At 42.6% G+C, this 18,562-nt stretch overlaps 1 protein-coding gene across 2 annotated transcripts in view; it reads left to right on the top strand.

The window, feature by feature from the left end:
• The first annotated feature begins 1,609 nt into the window (after positions 1–1,609).
• LEO1 (LEO1 homolog, Paf1/RNA polymerase II complex component) overlaps positions 1,610–18,562 on the top strand; it is a 29,044-nt gene continuing 12,091 nt past the window's right edge. For both annotated transcript variants that reach the window (XM_075006518.1, XM_075006517.1), the window contains exons 1-9: positions 1,610–1,738; positions 8,451–9,191; positions 9,979–10,083; positions 10,886–10,980; positions 12,644–12,789; positions 14,996–15,080; positions 15,469–15,563; positions 15,849–15,983; positions 17,102–17,237. In XM_075006518.1, the coding sequence (XP_074862619.1) occupies positions 1,681–1,738; positions 8,451–9,191; positions 9,979–10,083; positions 10,886–10,980; positions 12,644–12,789; positions 14,996–15,080; positions 15,469–15,563; positions 15,849–15,983; positions 17,102–17,237 (1,596 nt within the window). In that variant the 5' untranslated portion in view covers positions 1,610–1,680. The remainder of the gene's footprint in view (positions 1,739–8,450; positions 9,192–9,978; positions 10,084–10,885; positions 10,981–12,643; positions 12,790–14,995; positions 15,081–15,468; positions 15,564–15,848; positions 15,984–17,101; positions 17,238–18,562) is intronic.

The following is an 18,562-nucleotide window of genomic DNA, read 5'->3' as shown; positions in this document are numbered from 1 at the left end:
AACCCTGTTCTCTGATGGTAGTATAAACTCTGGCCACATGGTAGTCAATTTGCAGCACTATCTGGCAAATTTAAATTACCCTCTCTTCCTCCAAACTTCTAATTTTGGTATTATTTATCCTCTTTCCAGCAGGCAACGTATCCTGTTTCCTTATCTGGCCTACCATAGCAGGCATCTTCAGAGATTTAACTGCTTTAAGGACTCCTAACCCAAACTATGTCTACATTGTTGAGAACTGTCAGCAAAAGATATGCAAATTGTGCAATGCATTTGCATATCTTTTGCTGACAGTTCTGGTGGGAGAGGCTTTTCAGACGTTTGGCCTAGCCACACCAGGCCAAATGTTGGAAAAAGTCCCTTCTGTTGAAACATCCCTTCTTCCTCATGGAACAAGCAGTAGAGGGATGTTGACAGAATGTTCCCGACTGGCAGACCTCTTCTGAGAGAGCTACAGTCTAGACACGCGCTCTGTCAACAAAACTTCAGACAGAAGTTTTGTCACCAGAAGCCTGCAGACTAGGCATAGCTTAAGTGAGTTGAATCCACATACACAATTCTCCACTGTTTGGCCTCAGGGGGTGGAGTATTCAATTCTGCCGCATTTCAGTTTGGTTCTTCAGAACAAGGAATGCTCCATCAGCTGGTTTGCTGGAGCTAGGATGCTCAGTCCTACCCTCTGTCAAGTTAAGGACAATTATGAAAAATATGGGACAGAGTTTGGTGAGAATTGCCTGAAAATACTTAGCTGATCTACTTGTATTTAGTAACTCCATAGCAGAGATGGATTGCAGAACATGCAGTATGAAGAAAGCACAAAACCTTACTGTGTAGGACAAAGATACTGCCCCACATCACTATGCTTTTGGGAATTCCTAAGGATTGTGGTAAACAAACACCTTCCCAATCCACCAGGACCTTAACAACACCCCTCATCCCTGTTTGAAGTTGTTTAAGCCCTTTTGGACCCAGCTACCACTTCACTTACCTGCTCATCTGCAGGTAGAGCTGTCTTGTCCATAGGACAAGGGTGGGCAGCCGCCACAGGCCCTGGGCTTCCAGGGGCCACGCCGCGTAGTGAGTGCAGGGAGGGACCCAAGGGGAGGTGAATCCCTGCTGCTGCCCCTGTCCCAGGAAATCCCCAGCCAGCCTAGCCGGAAGAGGGTCAGGGGCTGGCGTGGGTGCGGAGAGGGATCTATGGTGTGGGAGGGCATAGGGCGAGATGACGGATGCACTGCGGCCGCGGGGTGCCCCGGCTCCCCCCAGGGACTGCGGTGCCTGCAGGCATGGCCGCTGCAGTTCCCCCCGGCCGGGATCGCCAGTGGTGGTAAGCACCGGGTCGCTCCATGGCGAAACCCCGGGGATCCGCCTTCGGCTTATTGTCTACCCCGGATCGCGCCATCACACGGGCCCCAGAGCTGGGCCGGGGAGGGGCTCACCGCCCCCCTGCTCCGTGCCTCCTGGGCGGGTGTTGCTGGCTGCCCTTTTCCGGCTCCCGCTCACCCTCTCCCGCCGCCTGGGTCGGGTCAGCCAGGCGGCCCCTCCCCTCCCGGCTGCACCCGTCGCTCCACACTCACGTCACCGGCGGCGCGCCCGTTTTCCGGGTCTCGTGGTGAGGCAGCGCCGGAAAGCAGGCGAGGCCGGGGCGCTTTGCGGCAGCGCTGTGCTCGCCCAGCCAGCGCCATGGCGGACATGGAGGACCTGTTCGGGAGCGACGCCGATTCCGAGCCCGAGCAGAAAGGTACCGACGCGGGGTCCCCGGAGGGGAAAGAGGCGGGGCCGATTCTCCCACTCACCCGCCTCCTGGATTCCGCCCTCTCCGTCGCGTTCGCCGTCTCCCGCCGTCTTCCGCGGGGGTCTCTGCCCTGAATGGCTGGTCCGTCCCCCCGCCCCTCATCCCCCCAGCGCCCGAGGCTTCTTTCCCGCTGTCCTTTCAGGCGGCTGGTTCCCGGCGCGGGGGCTCCATCCGGGCCTTGCCCCCTTAGTGCCCAGTGTTTGCCGAGCGGATGGGCTTCGTGTTTGGCTTTTTGCCTTCCGTGGTGAGTGCAGCCCTCGGAAGGTCCTTGGTTTTATTACCGGTAATTAGGGTGTCGGGTGACTTAAGAAAGCGATTGATGGTATGATTAAACAGTAATCGAGCACCGCTTATTTAAATATTTTGGATGATTTCCACGTTTTTAGACATGTGGGTTTCAGTTACAATACAAAATGTACAATGGTCATTTTCTTTTGATTATGAATATTAGCGCAGTAAGGGAAAATGTATTGTCTGTTCTTGCTATGCAAGTACGTTATTGCAATCTTTTATTGTGAAATAGAACTTATATTTGTTCAAAAAATGTGTGTTAAAAACAAAACAATATAAATCTTCAGAACTTACAAGTCCACTCAGTTGTACATTTTGTTCGGCCAGTCACTCAGAAACGTTTGATTACAATTCATCATCATCATCAACAACCATGGGCTCAGTGCCTGTTCGGTGTCCGGTGCCTCCTTCACTATTCCCTTACATCTTTCCCTATCCAGTGTAGAGTGGCTTAGTTTCTGTAGACTAGCTCCGCACCAATCTATTATATCATCTACCCATTCTCTGTGAGGTCTGCGGCTCCTATTCGGACCATCCATTATGCCGAATACCAGGGTCTTGACTTTTCGTTCATTGTGCTGGTATGAGCATAGAGCTGTAACTTGTGTTGTATAAGCTTCTGCAGTAGGTTCTCTTTCCACTATATCTTCCTATAGAATTCCTCATTGGTGATCTTCTTCATGCAACGTATTTCCTTATATCCAAATACCATTGTTATCGTTTTATCAGTGTTCATAATACGTCCATACTGCTTCCCTTCCTCGTTTAGCACCTGCACCATTCTTGGTAGCTTCTCTTCATGTTCCTTGATGATAACTATATCATCCACAAACCTCAAGTTGTTAATTATCATCCTGTGCACCAATATCCCTTACTACTGTTTCCCAGTTTGCAGGAAATAATGCTGCCTGCTTCTTGTTTACAGTGTCAACTGAAAATGAGAACAGGCGTTCACATGGCACTGTTATAGCTGGCATTGCAAGGTATTTACATGTCAGATATGCTAAACATTTATGTGCCACTTCATCCTTGGACCACCATTCCTGAGGACATGCTTCAGTTCTGATTAGTTCTGCTCATAAGAGGTCAGCAACCTTTCCGAGGCAGTGTGCTGAAATTTGACCTTTTGACCTCTTGATCTGAGTGCAGACGATACTTTTTAAAGTCACTAATAGTCCTACTTACAACAGCTTCATTAATAAATAAATAAAGATGCAGAGCTTTACTATTTAGGTGGTGATTGGTAGCGTTGTCTGGTCTTTTGTTACTTCACAGGCTTTGAGCAAGCTCCTGGCTGGGGAAGGGTGAGGCTGAGGTCCTGCCTCTCTTGTGGATGAATTTCAGCTCATGTGCTGCTCTTGGCACCCAAGCCAAGAGGTTGCTGACCCTTGGCTTATAGCAATTTAAAGAACAGGTGGGGAACCTTTTTTTTTTTTTTTTTTTTTTTGGAGTGGGGATGGGGAGACGGGTGACTGACCAACAGACAGGTCAGTCAGAAGTCACAAAAGTGAGAAACAAAAAAAAAAAGGGGGGGGCACAAAACCCTCCCTTATGTGGTTCTTGACTGAGACACCTCACTTCGCTCATGCTTCAGCCCCATGGGCAGAGGATGGGGAAGTGGGGAGCTGAGGTTCAGGGTCAGATTAATTTTGTTGGGGGCCCAGGGTGGGACTAAAAGTGCAGGAGCTGAGGTTCCATGTGTGAGAGGTAGCTGCCAGAGAGCAGGTATGGGGGTTTGTGGGGGGGAATCTGGGCTGGAGGGAGTGGGTTGGAGGTGGGGGGGTCTGGACAGGAGGGCAGGTGCAGGAGTAGGCTGGTGGTGGGAAGGTCTGTGTGATGGAGGTGTGCTTACCTGGCACAGTCCCCTGTTGCTCCCAGGCATCCCTCCCTCATTCTAATTGGTTGGAATTGCAGCAAAGCAGAGGAGTAGGGGAAAAGCCTCCCCAACCAGCACTGTGTGGCTGTTCCCCCACCTGGGGCAGTGGCGTGTGGAGCTGCTTTCTCCTCCCACAGGCAGGGTCCATGGGCCGTATCCAGCCCCAGCTTGCCTCACGCTAGCGTATGAGGCTTGAGGTTCCACATCCCACTGCGGGACAGATGCTGGGGAGGGGAGCCCTGAGACTTTGTGGGGGTGGGTCCAGTCAAGCCATGGGCCAGGGATTCCCCACCCCAATCTAAAGCAGTTTAGACAGATACATGTCCATTTTCATCATGTGATTTAGATGCCATTGATGGAAAATTCATTATCTTTTCTGGTAGTTCAGATTCTGCAGTTTTCATAGCCAAGTGTGGCTCTTTTAAGACTTTTGAAAGCATGTGCCACACCTTATCCCTCTCAGATTTTGGAAGGCTCTTTGGGTTTTCAAACCTTAGGTCGACAGCTGTAGCTATTTTTAGAAATCTCACATTCATAGAATCATAGAAGAGTAGGACTGGAAGGGACCTCGAGAGGCCATCGAGTCCAGCCCCCTGCCCTCATGGCAGGACCAAGCACTTTCTAGACCATTGCTGAAAGCCATCTATCTAACCTCTTCTTAAATATCTCCAGTGATGGAGATTCTACCACCTCCCTTGGCAGTTCGTTCCAGTGTTTGATCACCCTGATGGTTAGAAACTTTTTCCTAATGTCCAACCCAAACCTCCCCTGCTGCAATTTCAGTCCATTGCCTCTTGTTCTATCCTCAGAGGCAAGGAAGAACAAGTTCCCTCCCTCTGCCTTATGACACCCTTTTAGATACCTATTGATAACTTCTTTGTGTTTTGTCAAATCTGCTGTGAATGTGCTCTAAAATGAGCAACATGTAACTATCCCTTGATTTACGGATGTACTGTATTCATTCTATGAAAACTGTTTTATAAGGTGAAAATTCATAAATCAAAAATGAAGTTCCCATCAATTTTAATGTGAAAAATTCTGACTGGTTCCTGACTCTCAGGAAAATCACCCAATATTTTTCCCATGTGTTTACAATACTATACAGTCATAAAAATAAGAACAACATTACTTTATGACATTTATTACCACTAGTCATTTCTTAGATAGTAGCGAAGAAGGTGGTGGTGATGAGAATTCCATGGGGTCCTCTGCATTGTTTTCAGAAGACAGCTCTGTAGTGATTTCAGGCTCATTAATTGGGGTTTTATCTTCAGCTTTTGAGGTTGAGGGCTGAAAATCATCTGCCAGTATTGAGGGTTTAGGGCAGGCAGAGGTGATGAGGTTGAAAAAGTGATGGAACTGATGTTTGTACTGCAGCCCTCTCTTTCCTGATAGCATTGAACAGCTTCATGAATTTGTTGCTTGCATGCTGAACTCTGTTCTTAGTTTGGGTTGTTGTCATTGAGAAATTTGTGTAACTACCTCCAGTGCACTGAAGAATTTTGAGAGTACTTTAGTGTCCAGCTTTTTTTGTGGTTCATCTAATTCTTCCTCCTCCTCTTCTGACAACTGTTGTGCATCCAGGCAAATTAATTCTTCTTTAATCAGTTCTTCACCATGTGACAATTTCAGGTCTTAGAGATACACACACATTACAGAGCTGGAAGGGACCCTGGGAGGTCATCAAGTCTAGTCCCCTGCCTCTTGGCAGGACCAAGCACTGTCCTTGACAGTTTTGTTGTTTTTTTAATTCTGTTTGCTCCAGACTCCTAAATGGCCTCCGCGAGAATTGAACTGACAACCCTGGGTTTAGCAGGCCAGTGCTCAAACCGCTGTGCTTACCTCACTGAATCCTGCTTCAGTTGCCAATTTCACTTCACCCTCAAATCCACGGAATCATGAACATATTTTGACAGTGGATTTTTCCAAACACCGTTCAGGATGCTTGGAGTAATTTTATTCCAGGCACTTGTGAGATTTTCTATAACCATCTTGACATTGTAGTTCTTCCACAACTGCTTAATTATTGGTTTGTTTTCTCTGTCTGATGCAAATATGAGAGAGTAAGCTTTAAGGCTACATCTACACTGGCACAAATCTTCAAAATGGCCAAGAATAAAACATTTGATACAGTCTCACATGACCTTCTTATAAATAAATGATAGAAATACAACCTAGACAGAGCTACTACAAGATGGGTGCATAACTGGTTGAATAAACATTCCCAGAGAGTGGTTATCAATGATTTGCAATCATGCTGGTAGGGCATAACAGGTAAAGTTCCACAGGGATTCATTCTGGGACTGGTTTAGTTCATTATCTTGTATTGTTTTGGATTGCCTTGGCAGTGCATTTTTTTTCTGGGTAAGGAGAGGAGAGAAGGGTACGCTTTTCATCACCTGTCTTTTGGAAGTCTTTTCTTTTTCTGATTTAATACAGTAAACCCTCGAGTTACGTGGGGGTAGAATTCCTGCAATCCCTGCGTAACTCAGATTTTTTGCGCAAGTCAGTGGGGAGATGAGAACCAGGCTGCAGAATGGTTCCCAGCTCCCCTGGGCTTGCAGGAGCCGGGAGACTGCCCAGCCTACGAAACAGGCAGGGAGACAGGAACCAGGGGGCAGCCTGGTTCCTGTCTACCCTGGGCTTGCGGGACCTGGGAACTGAGTGGCAACCTAGTTCCTAACTCTCTGCTGCTTGTGGGACCCTGGAAGTTGACTCTTGGCTGCTCAGTTTCCCAGTTCCCGCCAGCGCAGGGCAGCTAGGAATCAGGCTTCTGTTTGATTCCCAGCTCCTCACTCCCTGGGGGACCTGAGAAACTGACCAGCCTTGAGTTGCTCAGTTTCCTGGGTCCCACAAGCAGAGGAGAACTGGAAACCAGGCAGCAGCCTGGCTCCTGGCTCTCCTCCCCTTGCAGAGCTGGGAAACTGACCAGGCAGGAGCCTTGGTCAGTTTCCTGTCTCCAAGGAGTGGAGAGGAGAGGGGAACCAGGGGCAGCCTAGCTCCTGGTTCCCCTCCCCTCTTTGGAGCCAGGAAACTGTCCAGGGCTGCTGCCCTGGTCTGTTTTCCCACTCTGCAAGCGGAGGAGGGCTGGGAGCTAGGCTGCTGCTTGGTTCCTGGCTCCCTTCAGCTTGCAGGACTTGGGAAACTGAACAGCCCACTAGGGCGTTAAAGCGAGTTGTGCACAACTTGAAGCCACATATTTCTGGGGTTTACTGTATAGAACTCTTTTTCTTATTTTGTTAGTTACACAAATTTTCATTTCCATTTCTTTCTCAGTATATCAGTTCCAGATAAAATACATCTAAAATGGAAAGTATAGTAAACTCTTTCATATCCGGCGTTCTATCATTTGGAACCCTCAGATAACCAGCATTTTAACCATATGTAAATTTTAGTTACATTTTCCACAAATACGTATAGTGAAAGTAAATACAGCGAATACAGTATAAGTTTTAAGGGTACAATACTACTGTTGTTGGTAGATAAAGTACTCTGCATACATTTTTGTTTCTTAATATCTAATCTTGCTTTTGTTTCGTATTATGCATTGTTAGATAATACTCTCTATTATTTAGAATATTTAAATATCTGGCAACCTTCCAGTCCCGGGGCTGTTGGATATGAAAGTGTACTGTACATGTTTTAGTGAGTGTGCAGATCAGGGTGTATTAGTTTACTTCTGTGAAATAGCTGCAAAATTAGTTTTTAATGATAAATTTTATAAGTCAGCCTGTTGTTTGACTATTTGCATGTTTAGTCATGTTTGTATTCCATGTTGTCCTTTCATTCCTTTTCATCTGGAAAATGAATGTGTTACTATTTCAATAACTTGCTCTTTTTATATATTTTAATGGTCACAGTTCCTTAACTCTCACAGTTGTCACCAATCCAAGGAAAAATGATAAAATATTTTTAATAGATATTGTTCAGATTAGCTTTTCCAAAATTTGAGCCTTTGTTCTTTTTGCAAAGTCCCTGTCATTTTGTGTAATTTACTCTTCAAAACAAATGCTGTTTGTTCTTCGATAAAAATTAGTACCACAAACTGAGTACTCCTGAGAGGTTCTGCTTTAACAAATCTGTACATGGATGTGGATTTGAAAACAATTTCAGTTTTGAATTCCCAGGATGCTATAAACAGAATAAAATTTTAGTTTAAAAAACACTTTTTATTCCTTTAAATATATCTTTGTTGTCTTGGCTACCCATAAAAATGTCTCATTTTTCCTTAACTCCAAATAAACTCCTGGTGTAAATGATGCATTGTGACAGGATGACAGATTAGTTATCTGCTCTTTTAAAAAAAGAGAGGAAGAGACAAAAAATTTCCTGTTAATGCCACAGCTTTGTTAGCTCTTCTTTTATACTTACTTAAAGACGAGCTGCTGGTTCACTTTCATTATTTAGGAGTGTCTCTCATGTCCCCTATTATCTCCTCACTGACAGTCTGTCCCCTTTGTTACTTTTAAGTGGATAATATTTATTTTGCAGATTCTGATTCTGGATCTGACTCTGACTCTGATCAAGAGAATGCTGGCTCTGGCAGTAATGGTTCTGGAAGTGAGAGTGACAGAGATGATGACAGAGAGGCAGTAAAACCCAGCAATAAAGAGTTATTTGGAGATGATAGTGAGGATGAGGGAGCATCCCACCATACTGGGAGTGACGTCCAGTCTGAAAGATCATACAATCACTCTGAAGCTTCAGGACATTCTGAACATGAAGATAATGACCAGTCAGATATAGATCAGCATAGTGGTTCAGAAGCTGCTGATGATGATGATGACGACAGAGGACAGGGATCAGATGAAGGTAGCCATCACTCAGATGCTGATGGATCTGAAAAAGCACATTCAGAGGATGAAAAATGGGGTAAGGAGGACAAAAGTGATCAGTCAGATGATGATGAGAAGCTTCAGAATTCTGATGACGAGGAAAGGCCACAAAACTCTGATGAAGAAGATAAGGTGCAGAACTCTGATGATGAAAGACCTCAGGTTTCTGATGATGAGGAAAGATTACAAAACTCTGATGAGGAGAAAATGCAGAACTCAGATGATGAAGAGAGGCCACATGTTTCCGATGAGGAAAAGATGCAGAACTCGGATGATGAAAGGGCCCAACATTCTGATGAGGAGAAGATGCAGAACTCTGATGATGATGAAAGGGCTCAGCATTCTGATGAAGATCACAGACACTCAGATGATGAAGAGGAACAGGAGCATAAATCTGGTAGGATTAAGTACAGTGTTAATGATTTAACTATAAATAGACAAATGAAAATATCATCATTGTTAACCTTCACTTGGTTCTTGTAGTGGTCTCACAATTGAGATAATTAGCCCTAATGTTGGGTGACCTCAAAAATTGTAGTGTCTTTTCATGAACAAAACCAAATTAAATCTTTATTTCACCTTTTAATGCTGAACAGGTTGAAGCGTTACCATTTCAATGAAGATCTGAAGTCATGTGTTGACCGATATCACTTCTCTTGTCCTGGCTTGATATGATTCAGATTTGGTTATAAAGTTATTTATCAATTACACTTGACTTTAAATGGTAATACAGGTCCAGCACCATCTGTGATCTGGCATGATTGTAGTTACCTGGGTATCCACTTGTCACTGGGGGGTAGCATGGTTTCCCATGGTCCCATGAAGTTTTTTGTTTTTTTTTTTTTTTACAGGCACCAGTCCTGGCTCTGTGTTCTGTGCTCTTATATATCTCTAATTTATCCCTAAATGTCTTCTAAGAGCCTAGTAAACAATTGTGTTGGTAGTGCTGCTAGAAAATATTGGCCTCTTGTGGTTCAGCGAATTCATTTAGTGCCAGCCAGGTCCTGAGAGTGCTGGACTAGAGGGGTTCAATCTCTAGTGTTTTTAATAGAGATGGATTCAGATCACTTGAATTATTTTTTCATTGTTCGTATTTGTATACTTATAAATACAAGCTATGGAAAATGTGAGGTATAAAAAGATGCAGAATGAAAGTGTTAATGTGAGGGTATACTCTTTGATAGAGTCTGCAAGAGGCAGTGACAGTGAAGACGAAATTTTGCGAATGAAACGTAAAAAAACAATTGCATCAGATTCAGAAATGGACAGTGATGCAGAAGGACAAAAAGGTAACTAGCTGTTTTTTTTCTTTTTTCTCAAATTCTTTCTATTTTATCTGACGTGAAGCATGTGTCACAAAACCATGTTACAATTCCACATTATTGGTAGTATTAGCTGCGGTGAAAACTAGTATTGAACTATCCAGTGAGCTGCAAAGTATAATAACTAAGGTGTAGCAATAAAATGATGTGGGGAATTCTAAACCCCGTGTACCCAGTCCTATCAGTCTTCACTTTCCTGGGCACCAGTTTGAATTTTATGAAAAAATCTGGTGACAGTATATTATAATTTCGCTAATTTCCAGGGTCTTTCAGCAAGAATCTGTTGTTTGGTTTGGGAGACTTTGAAGATACATATTGTGACACCATACCTCATCTGAATGGATGGAGTGTCAGGTCTTCCTTTGTCCAATATGTTAATACCTATTAATCATCAAGGATTAACAGAAATTTAAATAATTTCATTCAAAATCTGTCCCTCTCAATAGCTCAGTTTTCACTCTTGGCCCTTGTAATGTCATTGATTCAGTAATATTCCTGTCGTTACGGAGTCCTTCCAATGCAGATGAGACCAAATGTTAATGTTTAAAACACTTTTTTTTTTTTTTTTGTGCGAGAAGAGACAAATCAACTTTTCAAGTCGTTTTTGAACCTCCTAGAGAAATGCAACCTGTAGGAAATACTTTTTCCTTTCCTCTACAGGTCACTTTTAATGATTTTGTAGATTATTTCCGGTTGTAGAATGTAAGAATTTCTCTCTCCCCCACCCCACCCCCACTTTTATAAGATACATACATTTTTTCTACTCAAGGTCATAGGGATGCAATAGATCTGTTTGGAGGTGCAGATGACATTTCTTCAGGGAGTGATGGAGAAGACAAACCACCAACTCCGGGGCAACCTATTGTAAGTCCTTTGAAAATAATTTCCTGTTGTGCTTCTTACACGTGTCTCTGCAGTTTAGCTCAGAGGTTTAAATCTTAGACTTCATTTTAGCACATTTTACTGAAAGACTGACAGTTTAATGAGAATTCTTAAATAGTATTGCTCAAGCAGAAAGAATCACTATGTATAGTTCATCTCTTATACAGTAAACCCCGCTTTATGCGATGTTGCCCTATGAATTCATCATATTAACATAAATGTCAAATCCCAGGCTTCAGCTGCCCGCTTCTCCCAGCTGGGGGGAAGTGGGTGGCTGGAGCCTGGAGGGGCATGGCTTCCCCCAGCAGGGGGAAGCCTGGGAGAAGCTGCAGGGCTGCTCCTCTTACCACTCTGCTGCTGGCTTCAGCGCTGGGAGCCAGTTGTGCAGCGCTGAAGGGAGTAGTCATGTGGCTTCCCCCTGGGGGAAGCCAGGAGGATGTTACTACTGGGATGGCTGTTGGTGTGGGGAGGGGGAAGCTCCACAGCCCCAGGGAGCTGGGAGCCAGTTGCAGCAGTGCCTGGTCAGTTTCCTGGCTCCTGCAAGCAGTGGGGAACCAAGAAACTGACCTGGTGCTGCTGTTTCTGGCTCCCGGCTCCCTGGGGCTGACAGGCTTCCCAGTCCTGCTCTTCCTCCTCTGAGCCCCTGGGGAGCTGGGAGCCAGGTGCAGGAGCTCCTGATCAGTTTCTCAGCTCCCAAGCAGAGAGCTGGGAAACTGACCAGGCACTGCTGTGCCTGGCTGCTGGGGGCTCAGAGGAGGTGTGTGTGTGGGGGGGGAAGCCCATCAGCCTTGGAGAGCTGGGAGCCAGGTGCAGCGGCATGTGTCTCCTGGGAGTGGAAAGGAGGGAGGCAGGGCAGGCAAGCCCTTCAGCCCCCTGGGAGCCATGGTAGGAGTACCTAGTCAATTTCCTGGCTCCTGCAAGCAGTGAGAAGCTGGGAAGCTGACCAGGCACTGCTGCGCCTGGCTCTCAGCTCCTCAGGGCTCAGTGGGAGCCTAGAAAGTGACCAGGCGCTTCTGTGCCTGGCTCCAGGTTCCCAGGGGCCCAGAGAAGGAGGGAGGGGTCCCCTCCCCTGACTTAAATGAAATTTGAGTTACGTGGGGTTTTAAGCATAACTTGGGGTTTTACTGTACATAAGCAATGCAAGATAGGGTCACTTGTGTTTCTGCTGTTGTAATTATGGGTACATATTTTTGAGTAGTTTCTGATTATGTCAGTGAGTACAATATATTACTATAACTGTTCTTGATACTGGTAGTAGTCCTGTTGCAAGTGTTTTTCTTTTAGCAATGGATAGTAAGGGTTTCAACCATTTACATCCAAAGGCCAGCTTTTTGTCTAGGTGAAGTCATAACCATCTTCTAGCCTCCTATCGGAGACTAATTATTTGGATTAGTCCTGTGTGTTTTTGTTTTTACTCTCTCTTCGTATCCTGAGCTAATATTCACAACTGGAATCACTGTGGATGGCACTCTTGAGTACAGTGCTTTGCACAATACAAGTACATGGATGGGTGGCTGGAGCAGAGTGAGGCAGTTGGGAGCTTTTCCATATATTTCAGAGCAGAAATTAAGAGGTCAGTGGAACAACCTGAACACTCTTCTTTTTCAACTAAATCATGTTGTGGTTTTGCTACTCTGTTCATTAGGATGAGAATGGACTGAATCAGGAACAGCAGGAAGAAGAACTTATTCCAGAAACACGAATAGAAGTAGAAATACCTAAAGTAAACACTGACTTAGGAAATGATTTATATTTCGTGAAGCTGCCCAACTTCCTCAGTGTGGAGCCCAGGTAATAATACATTTGACTCTATATTAAGGTGTTAATAATTTATACGTGCACTTGGTGTTTCCCTGTATTGCTTTCATTCTAGCAGTCCAATGAAATTTCTGTGGACATTAAATATTATTAGCACTGGGCTGCATAGTCAATCAGCCACTCAACTCACTTTTCATTTTACTCTTTTTGTAAACTAATTATGTAGGTTCAGTCTGATAAATACATACAATGCATTTCATAGTTTTTAATAGCTCCTTATCTTTTGTACTAATTTAACTCTGTGACATTAGACATTTTTAAATGGTCTTCCTTCTAAAATTCATCTCAACTTTGTCTAAATCAGTAAAAGAACTAGTTATTGTTTGTAGTCTTGGCGTACAACTCAAATGAGTAACTCTGTCCTTTGTAATAATTTTAGTTATCTGTGCGCTGCATTGCACCATTCTCCTAAATTTATAGCTCTCTTGCCTTTCTTCAGCACTGCTTTAGTTTTTGCTAAATGTTGATACTTTTCATCCTGAATGTTGTAAAACCAATGATCTTTCTCTGAGATTTAATTCAGAGTTTACAGGCAATTCCTGGGAACCTGAATATTGTCTCAATACAAGACATGTTTTTGATGTTACTGATTTTATATACGTGGCTTTTCTCAGTACGCAATCTTGTTCTGCAAATCTGAAAATCATTTACTTAACATTATATAAAAAGTGAGCAAGAGAGACTTCAAGTCTCTTAGTTGTGATGTACTGTCAAAAACAAGATACAAAACAAAATGAAATAGGTCTAAGTGGGCTGACCTATAGGCAGTATTGTAAGCCATTTAATCTAGACAAATGTAAAAGAAATAAAAATGTACTGTGGAATAATGGAAGTACTCTACTGGATTTTAAAGTAAGCTTGACCTCATCTTTTTGCTAAATGACAATTTTTTTTTATCCATTAAACCAAGAAGAAACTGTGTTATGATCATTAAGGTTGTATAACACACATTATTTGTATATCAAAGATCATATAATTTATCGAAAATTTATTGAAACAAATTGCGTAGCCCCTAATACTGCTGCCCTGAGTGCTTGAAACTGCACATCAGCCGGATACAAACAGTTTTGCATTTTGCCTTTTCTAAACCTCACACTGATGTAGTCTTTATATTATTGGACCTTTTAAAATGTGTCCATTTCCCTGGGGTTGTTCCTCTTCTTTGGTGGTTCTTCAATTCTCCTGCTGCAGACCACTTTGAATGAGAACTCTTCATATGGACCATCACTATCCCAAAGCACTATTGTGTAGTTTATGCCTTTGTGATAGAGAAAATAATGTTCCAAATGTGAAATGTTGTGAGTTAGGATGTACAGACTTTGAGAGTCTGCAGGCACGCTGCAGCAGTGCTTTAAAGCAGTTGATAGATTTTTCAAATAGTAGAAAAATGCAACTGACGACTCTGATCGCTTTCACTGCTTCTCCTCCCAACTCTTTGCAGCCATAATCAATAGCAGGAGCAGATACTGGACCTATTATAGGGTCAGTATCCATAAATGGAGACTAATGGTTTGTTGACACTTGAAACACTACGAGGGCACAGCAGCATTACTGTAGCACTTCAGTGTAGACGCTTCGTCCACTGATGGGGGGGCTTGGCCCTTGGTTTATATAATCCCCTGCCCTGAGAGTCAGTGGATAGGTTCACAGAACCACCTGTGGCCATGGTTTGCCATTCCCAGCCAATGGGAGCTGGGGCATGGGCCAGGCCACCTTCCTCCATCTCCTGTGTGCTGGGAATGGCAAACCAGCACCACTGGGAGCTATGGGGCTCCATACTTGTGGATACTTAGGTAAACAAACCATTTGGCAGCCTGCCAGTGGCTAACCCTGACAGGCTGCAGGTTCCCCATCCCTGTTCTCGCATCAGGCCTGACCTCTTTACCACAGTGGACACCAGAAGAGGACATCACGTTTGAGACTTTTTGTTTACAAAATGTTGTTGAAAGATTTAAAATGTTAGACGTATTTGCAGCTGATATTATTGGGAGACTTTTGGTATTGTGCAGTTTGACATCTTGCTAGCTTACTACATGGCTGCAGAAGTAAAAAACCACACACACAGAGCGGTGTCTACTGTTATATGTTAATATAATTTAACCGAATCACAAGTTTACTTTAGCAATCTTAGAATAACATGTTTGGGTGAGTAAAGAATACATTGTCTAATTTATTACAGGCCTTTTGATCCTCAGTATTATGAGGATGAATTTGAAGATGAGGAGATGCTTGATGAAGAAGGTAGAACAAGATTAAAATTAAAGGTATTTCTGTAAATTTTTTTTCTGCTTCTCACCTCTGTCCAATTAGGTTCTTTCAGACTTACTGTATATAAAATGAAAAACCTGGGTGGGTGAAAGGTTTGAGTCACACTTTTCATAGCTAACGCTTGCTTCTTGTTTTGCCTAGACATAAGCAAGTTCAGCACTCACAAATTACTCAGTTGCTTTCTGTATCTACATTTTTCTTTAGATACAGTGAAGATTTGTAACTATTCTGCAAAAGGTTTTCCTTTACCGTGCAAGCAGCCCTGATTATTGAACTACTGGCACTTGATTCTTTACTTCCCAAGAATCCCTCTTTTACAATATTCCCTAAAACTAGTTCACATTTTATTTTGTAAACATAGTCACAGGTTTTCTGTGCCAACAGGTGGAAAACACTATACGTTGGCGAATGCGAAGAGATGAAGAAGGAAATGAAATTCGAGAAAGCAATGCACGGATAGTCAAGTGGTCAGATGGAAGGTTAGCTTAGGCTTTGTTTTCTAGACTAGGAAAACACAGTTGTCGGATGTTTTTGCATGTGAAAGTAAGGGATGGGTGAAGTTTGATGTTCTTGAACAATTGATAACTCTTTTTTTGTCATCTTTAAGTGTATGCTGTACTACTTAACTAAGAACATTTCAATCCAAATTATGCATAAGAAAAAGGGAATGAGAAGGCTTCCTCCATTTATATATGGAGTAAAAGCAGAATGAATCGCTAAAAATGAAAATAACTGATATACAGTTTGTTGTTTTTTTTTTAAAGCATGTCACTGCATTTGGGCAATGAAGTATTTGATGTATACAAGGCACCATTACAAGGAGATCACAACCATCTGTTTATCAGACAAGGAACTGGTCTACAGGGCCAAGCTGTGTTCAAGACAAAGTTAACCTTCAGGTAATATTACAGTTTGTTAATAGAGCTTGTAGTCATAGTATGGCATTTTGGTATGAAATATTTAGGTATTAAAACGAGGAGATGAATTGGTGAAATAACGGATCATGAGGTTTTTCCTGCACTATGCTTTGTATGGAAGAGGACTTTTTTTAAAAAATAAAGTTTTTACCTCTTGAATAGTAAAGTTAGCATCACTACATATACTTAACGATGGCTCAGTCACGAGTTTTATAGACATCGCTTTGACTTCAGTACTGACCAGTCATGTTGGGATCTGAATATCAGTTTTACAGTGACTGCTATTTTGTTTGTTTGTACTCTCGGAGAAGACCAAGACTAGAATGCTAGCTAAACTTGAAATCTAAAATACATTTTTCTAAAGAGTAACTGTAATGTGGCATCTTGTGACAGCCATGTGTCTTTATCTTTGTACAAATATAAATGAGATCAGAATTTGGTCCTGCAATTGAGACTGGGTTAAAAATTGATACATTGACATGTGAGCCAGAATACAGGCCAGCACCCCCTCCTCTCCCATAGCATAAATGCAAATACTGTTTCACTTCGACTGAATAAGAAAAGAACTGAGCTGTCCAATAAGAAGAAGCCATTTTTCAATATTTTCAAAGTAGACTTAAAGGGAGCTGGGTCTGAGACCAAATTTCCAAAGGCCAATATGCTATTTATTGCACTGTCTAGACTGCCTGTATATTTATCTGTAAACTTAATATTTAATTTAAAATTGTAAATGATACATTTTGGTGTGCGTTTGGAGGGATATTGTGGAGATCTTTTTTTCCAAAGAATATCAGTACTTCACTGCTGTGGAAATGGCAACAGTGATCAGAAGTATACCTGTGGAGAAGGAGGAGGAATATTGTAGTTGTGTAAGAGGATGTGGAGATCATCTTAAGGGAAGGGTGATTTTGCTAAATATTTTTAATCTACTGGATAATTCTTGTGTATTGTACTTATTACCTATTCTGTTTCATTTGTGCAAAAGCAAAATAATTAATCTTTCATTTTCCCAGTTGTGTTTGTGACATGTCTGTGATTATTGCTGGAAAGCAGAGGTGTTGTGATAAAATGTGTTTAACCTATAATAATTTTTCTAATAGGCCTCACTCTACAGACAGCGCCACCCACAGGAAGATGACTTTATCTCTTGCAGATAGATGTTCAAAGACCCAAAAAATTCGTATCCTGCCAATGGCTGGTCGTGATCCAGAGTCTCAACGCACAGAAATGATTAAGGTAGTAACTATGATAAGGAATTTTATGGTCTTTTGGCCTAAATTTAGAACTAACTTTGTTCATCTCAAATTGCAAATACCCAAGAATATGCAGACAAAGTATTTACTAGCTGTTGGAAAAATAAATTAAGATGTATCCTCTGGTGGTGGCACATAAATCACAGCAATGTATTCTACAGAGGTATTCTATCACTATAAAGCCCATTTTTATGATTGGTGTTTATGGCCCCGGTACAGTGATTGCCTTATAAATTAAGAGGAGAAATTGTTAACGAGAAATAACAAAACTTAAAAACAAATATGAAGCACTGAGAAGTAAAAATTTAGAAAGACTTTGTTTTAAAGGTGAAATAAACATTCATTTTATGATGTGTTTTTTTTCCAGCAGTTGCTAAATAGTCCATTTGTTCTGCTTCTTAGTTATCTGGCCTTCACGCACTTCATCTGCACATTCAGAATTGTAGCCCAAATTCATCAGTGGCAGCAGCAGCAGCTATTCCCTAGATCTTACAGGGTCCAGCACAGTGGGGCCCCAATCCTGACTGTGATGCCTAGATGGTCCTTTACTGCACTATGGAAGTTATTGTGTATTTGCCAGTGGAAGCTTTTACCCGTTGACTTCTATGGGAATTTGCCATATACATAAATAGGAAGAATTTGTCAATTTTCTATGTTGCTTTCCTTTCTTGGTAAACAGAAGTGTTGCTGTTCTCCACCCCTTTGCTGAGAAGGCCAACAGATTTCTATAGCTTGACAGTAATATTTAGAAAACAGAGATGCCCTTGCAAGAAGTGTTTAAGCTATAACAATTTTCTAAGAGCCTCACTCTACAGACAGTGCCACTTACAAGAAGATGATTTTGTCTTTTTCTGATAAATGCTCGGAGACTCAAAGGCATTTTTAATGTATATGCTAGCATAGCAGCCAGTTGTATAATTATCTCAGTAATATATGCTTCTGTTTTGTGGTAGAATTAATTCCTAAATCTGCCATTCTTGGACTGGCTCACCAAGGGGAGTAATTTTTCTATTTAGAGAAAACAGATCAGCAAAGGGCTGGCACAGACAACCTTCCATGTGAACTGCTGTACTTCCTACACAGCATTCTAGAGCCAGTTGCAATTTCATTATTAAAAAAACTAGCGCCATTCTAGTCTAGCCCCTTTTATTTACCTTTCAGTTCTTTTCAATATTCCAAATAATCTTTTAGCCTGAAAATTACTATGCTTAAAGCAGGGGAGCTAAGAGATGGCTGTGGGGTCCTAGGATGCAAATAAGCCAAGCTTCTTTCTAAGAAATTTTTGTCTTTTAACAAAAGTAACTTACA

Source organism: Carettochelys insculpta, chromosome 12 (genome assembly GCF_033958435.1).
Source record: "Carettochelys insculpta isolate YL-2023 chromosome 12, ASM3395843v1, whole genome shotgun sequence".
Taxonomy (NCBI): domain Eukaryota; kingdom Metazoa; phylum Chordata; order Testudines; family Carettochelyidae; genus Carettochelys; species Carettochelys insculpta.
This window is presented reverse-complemented; position numbering and strand designations above follow the sequence as displayed.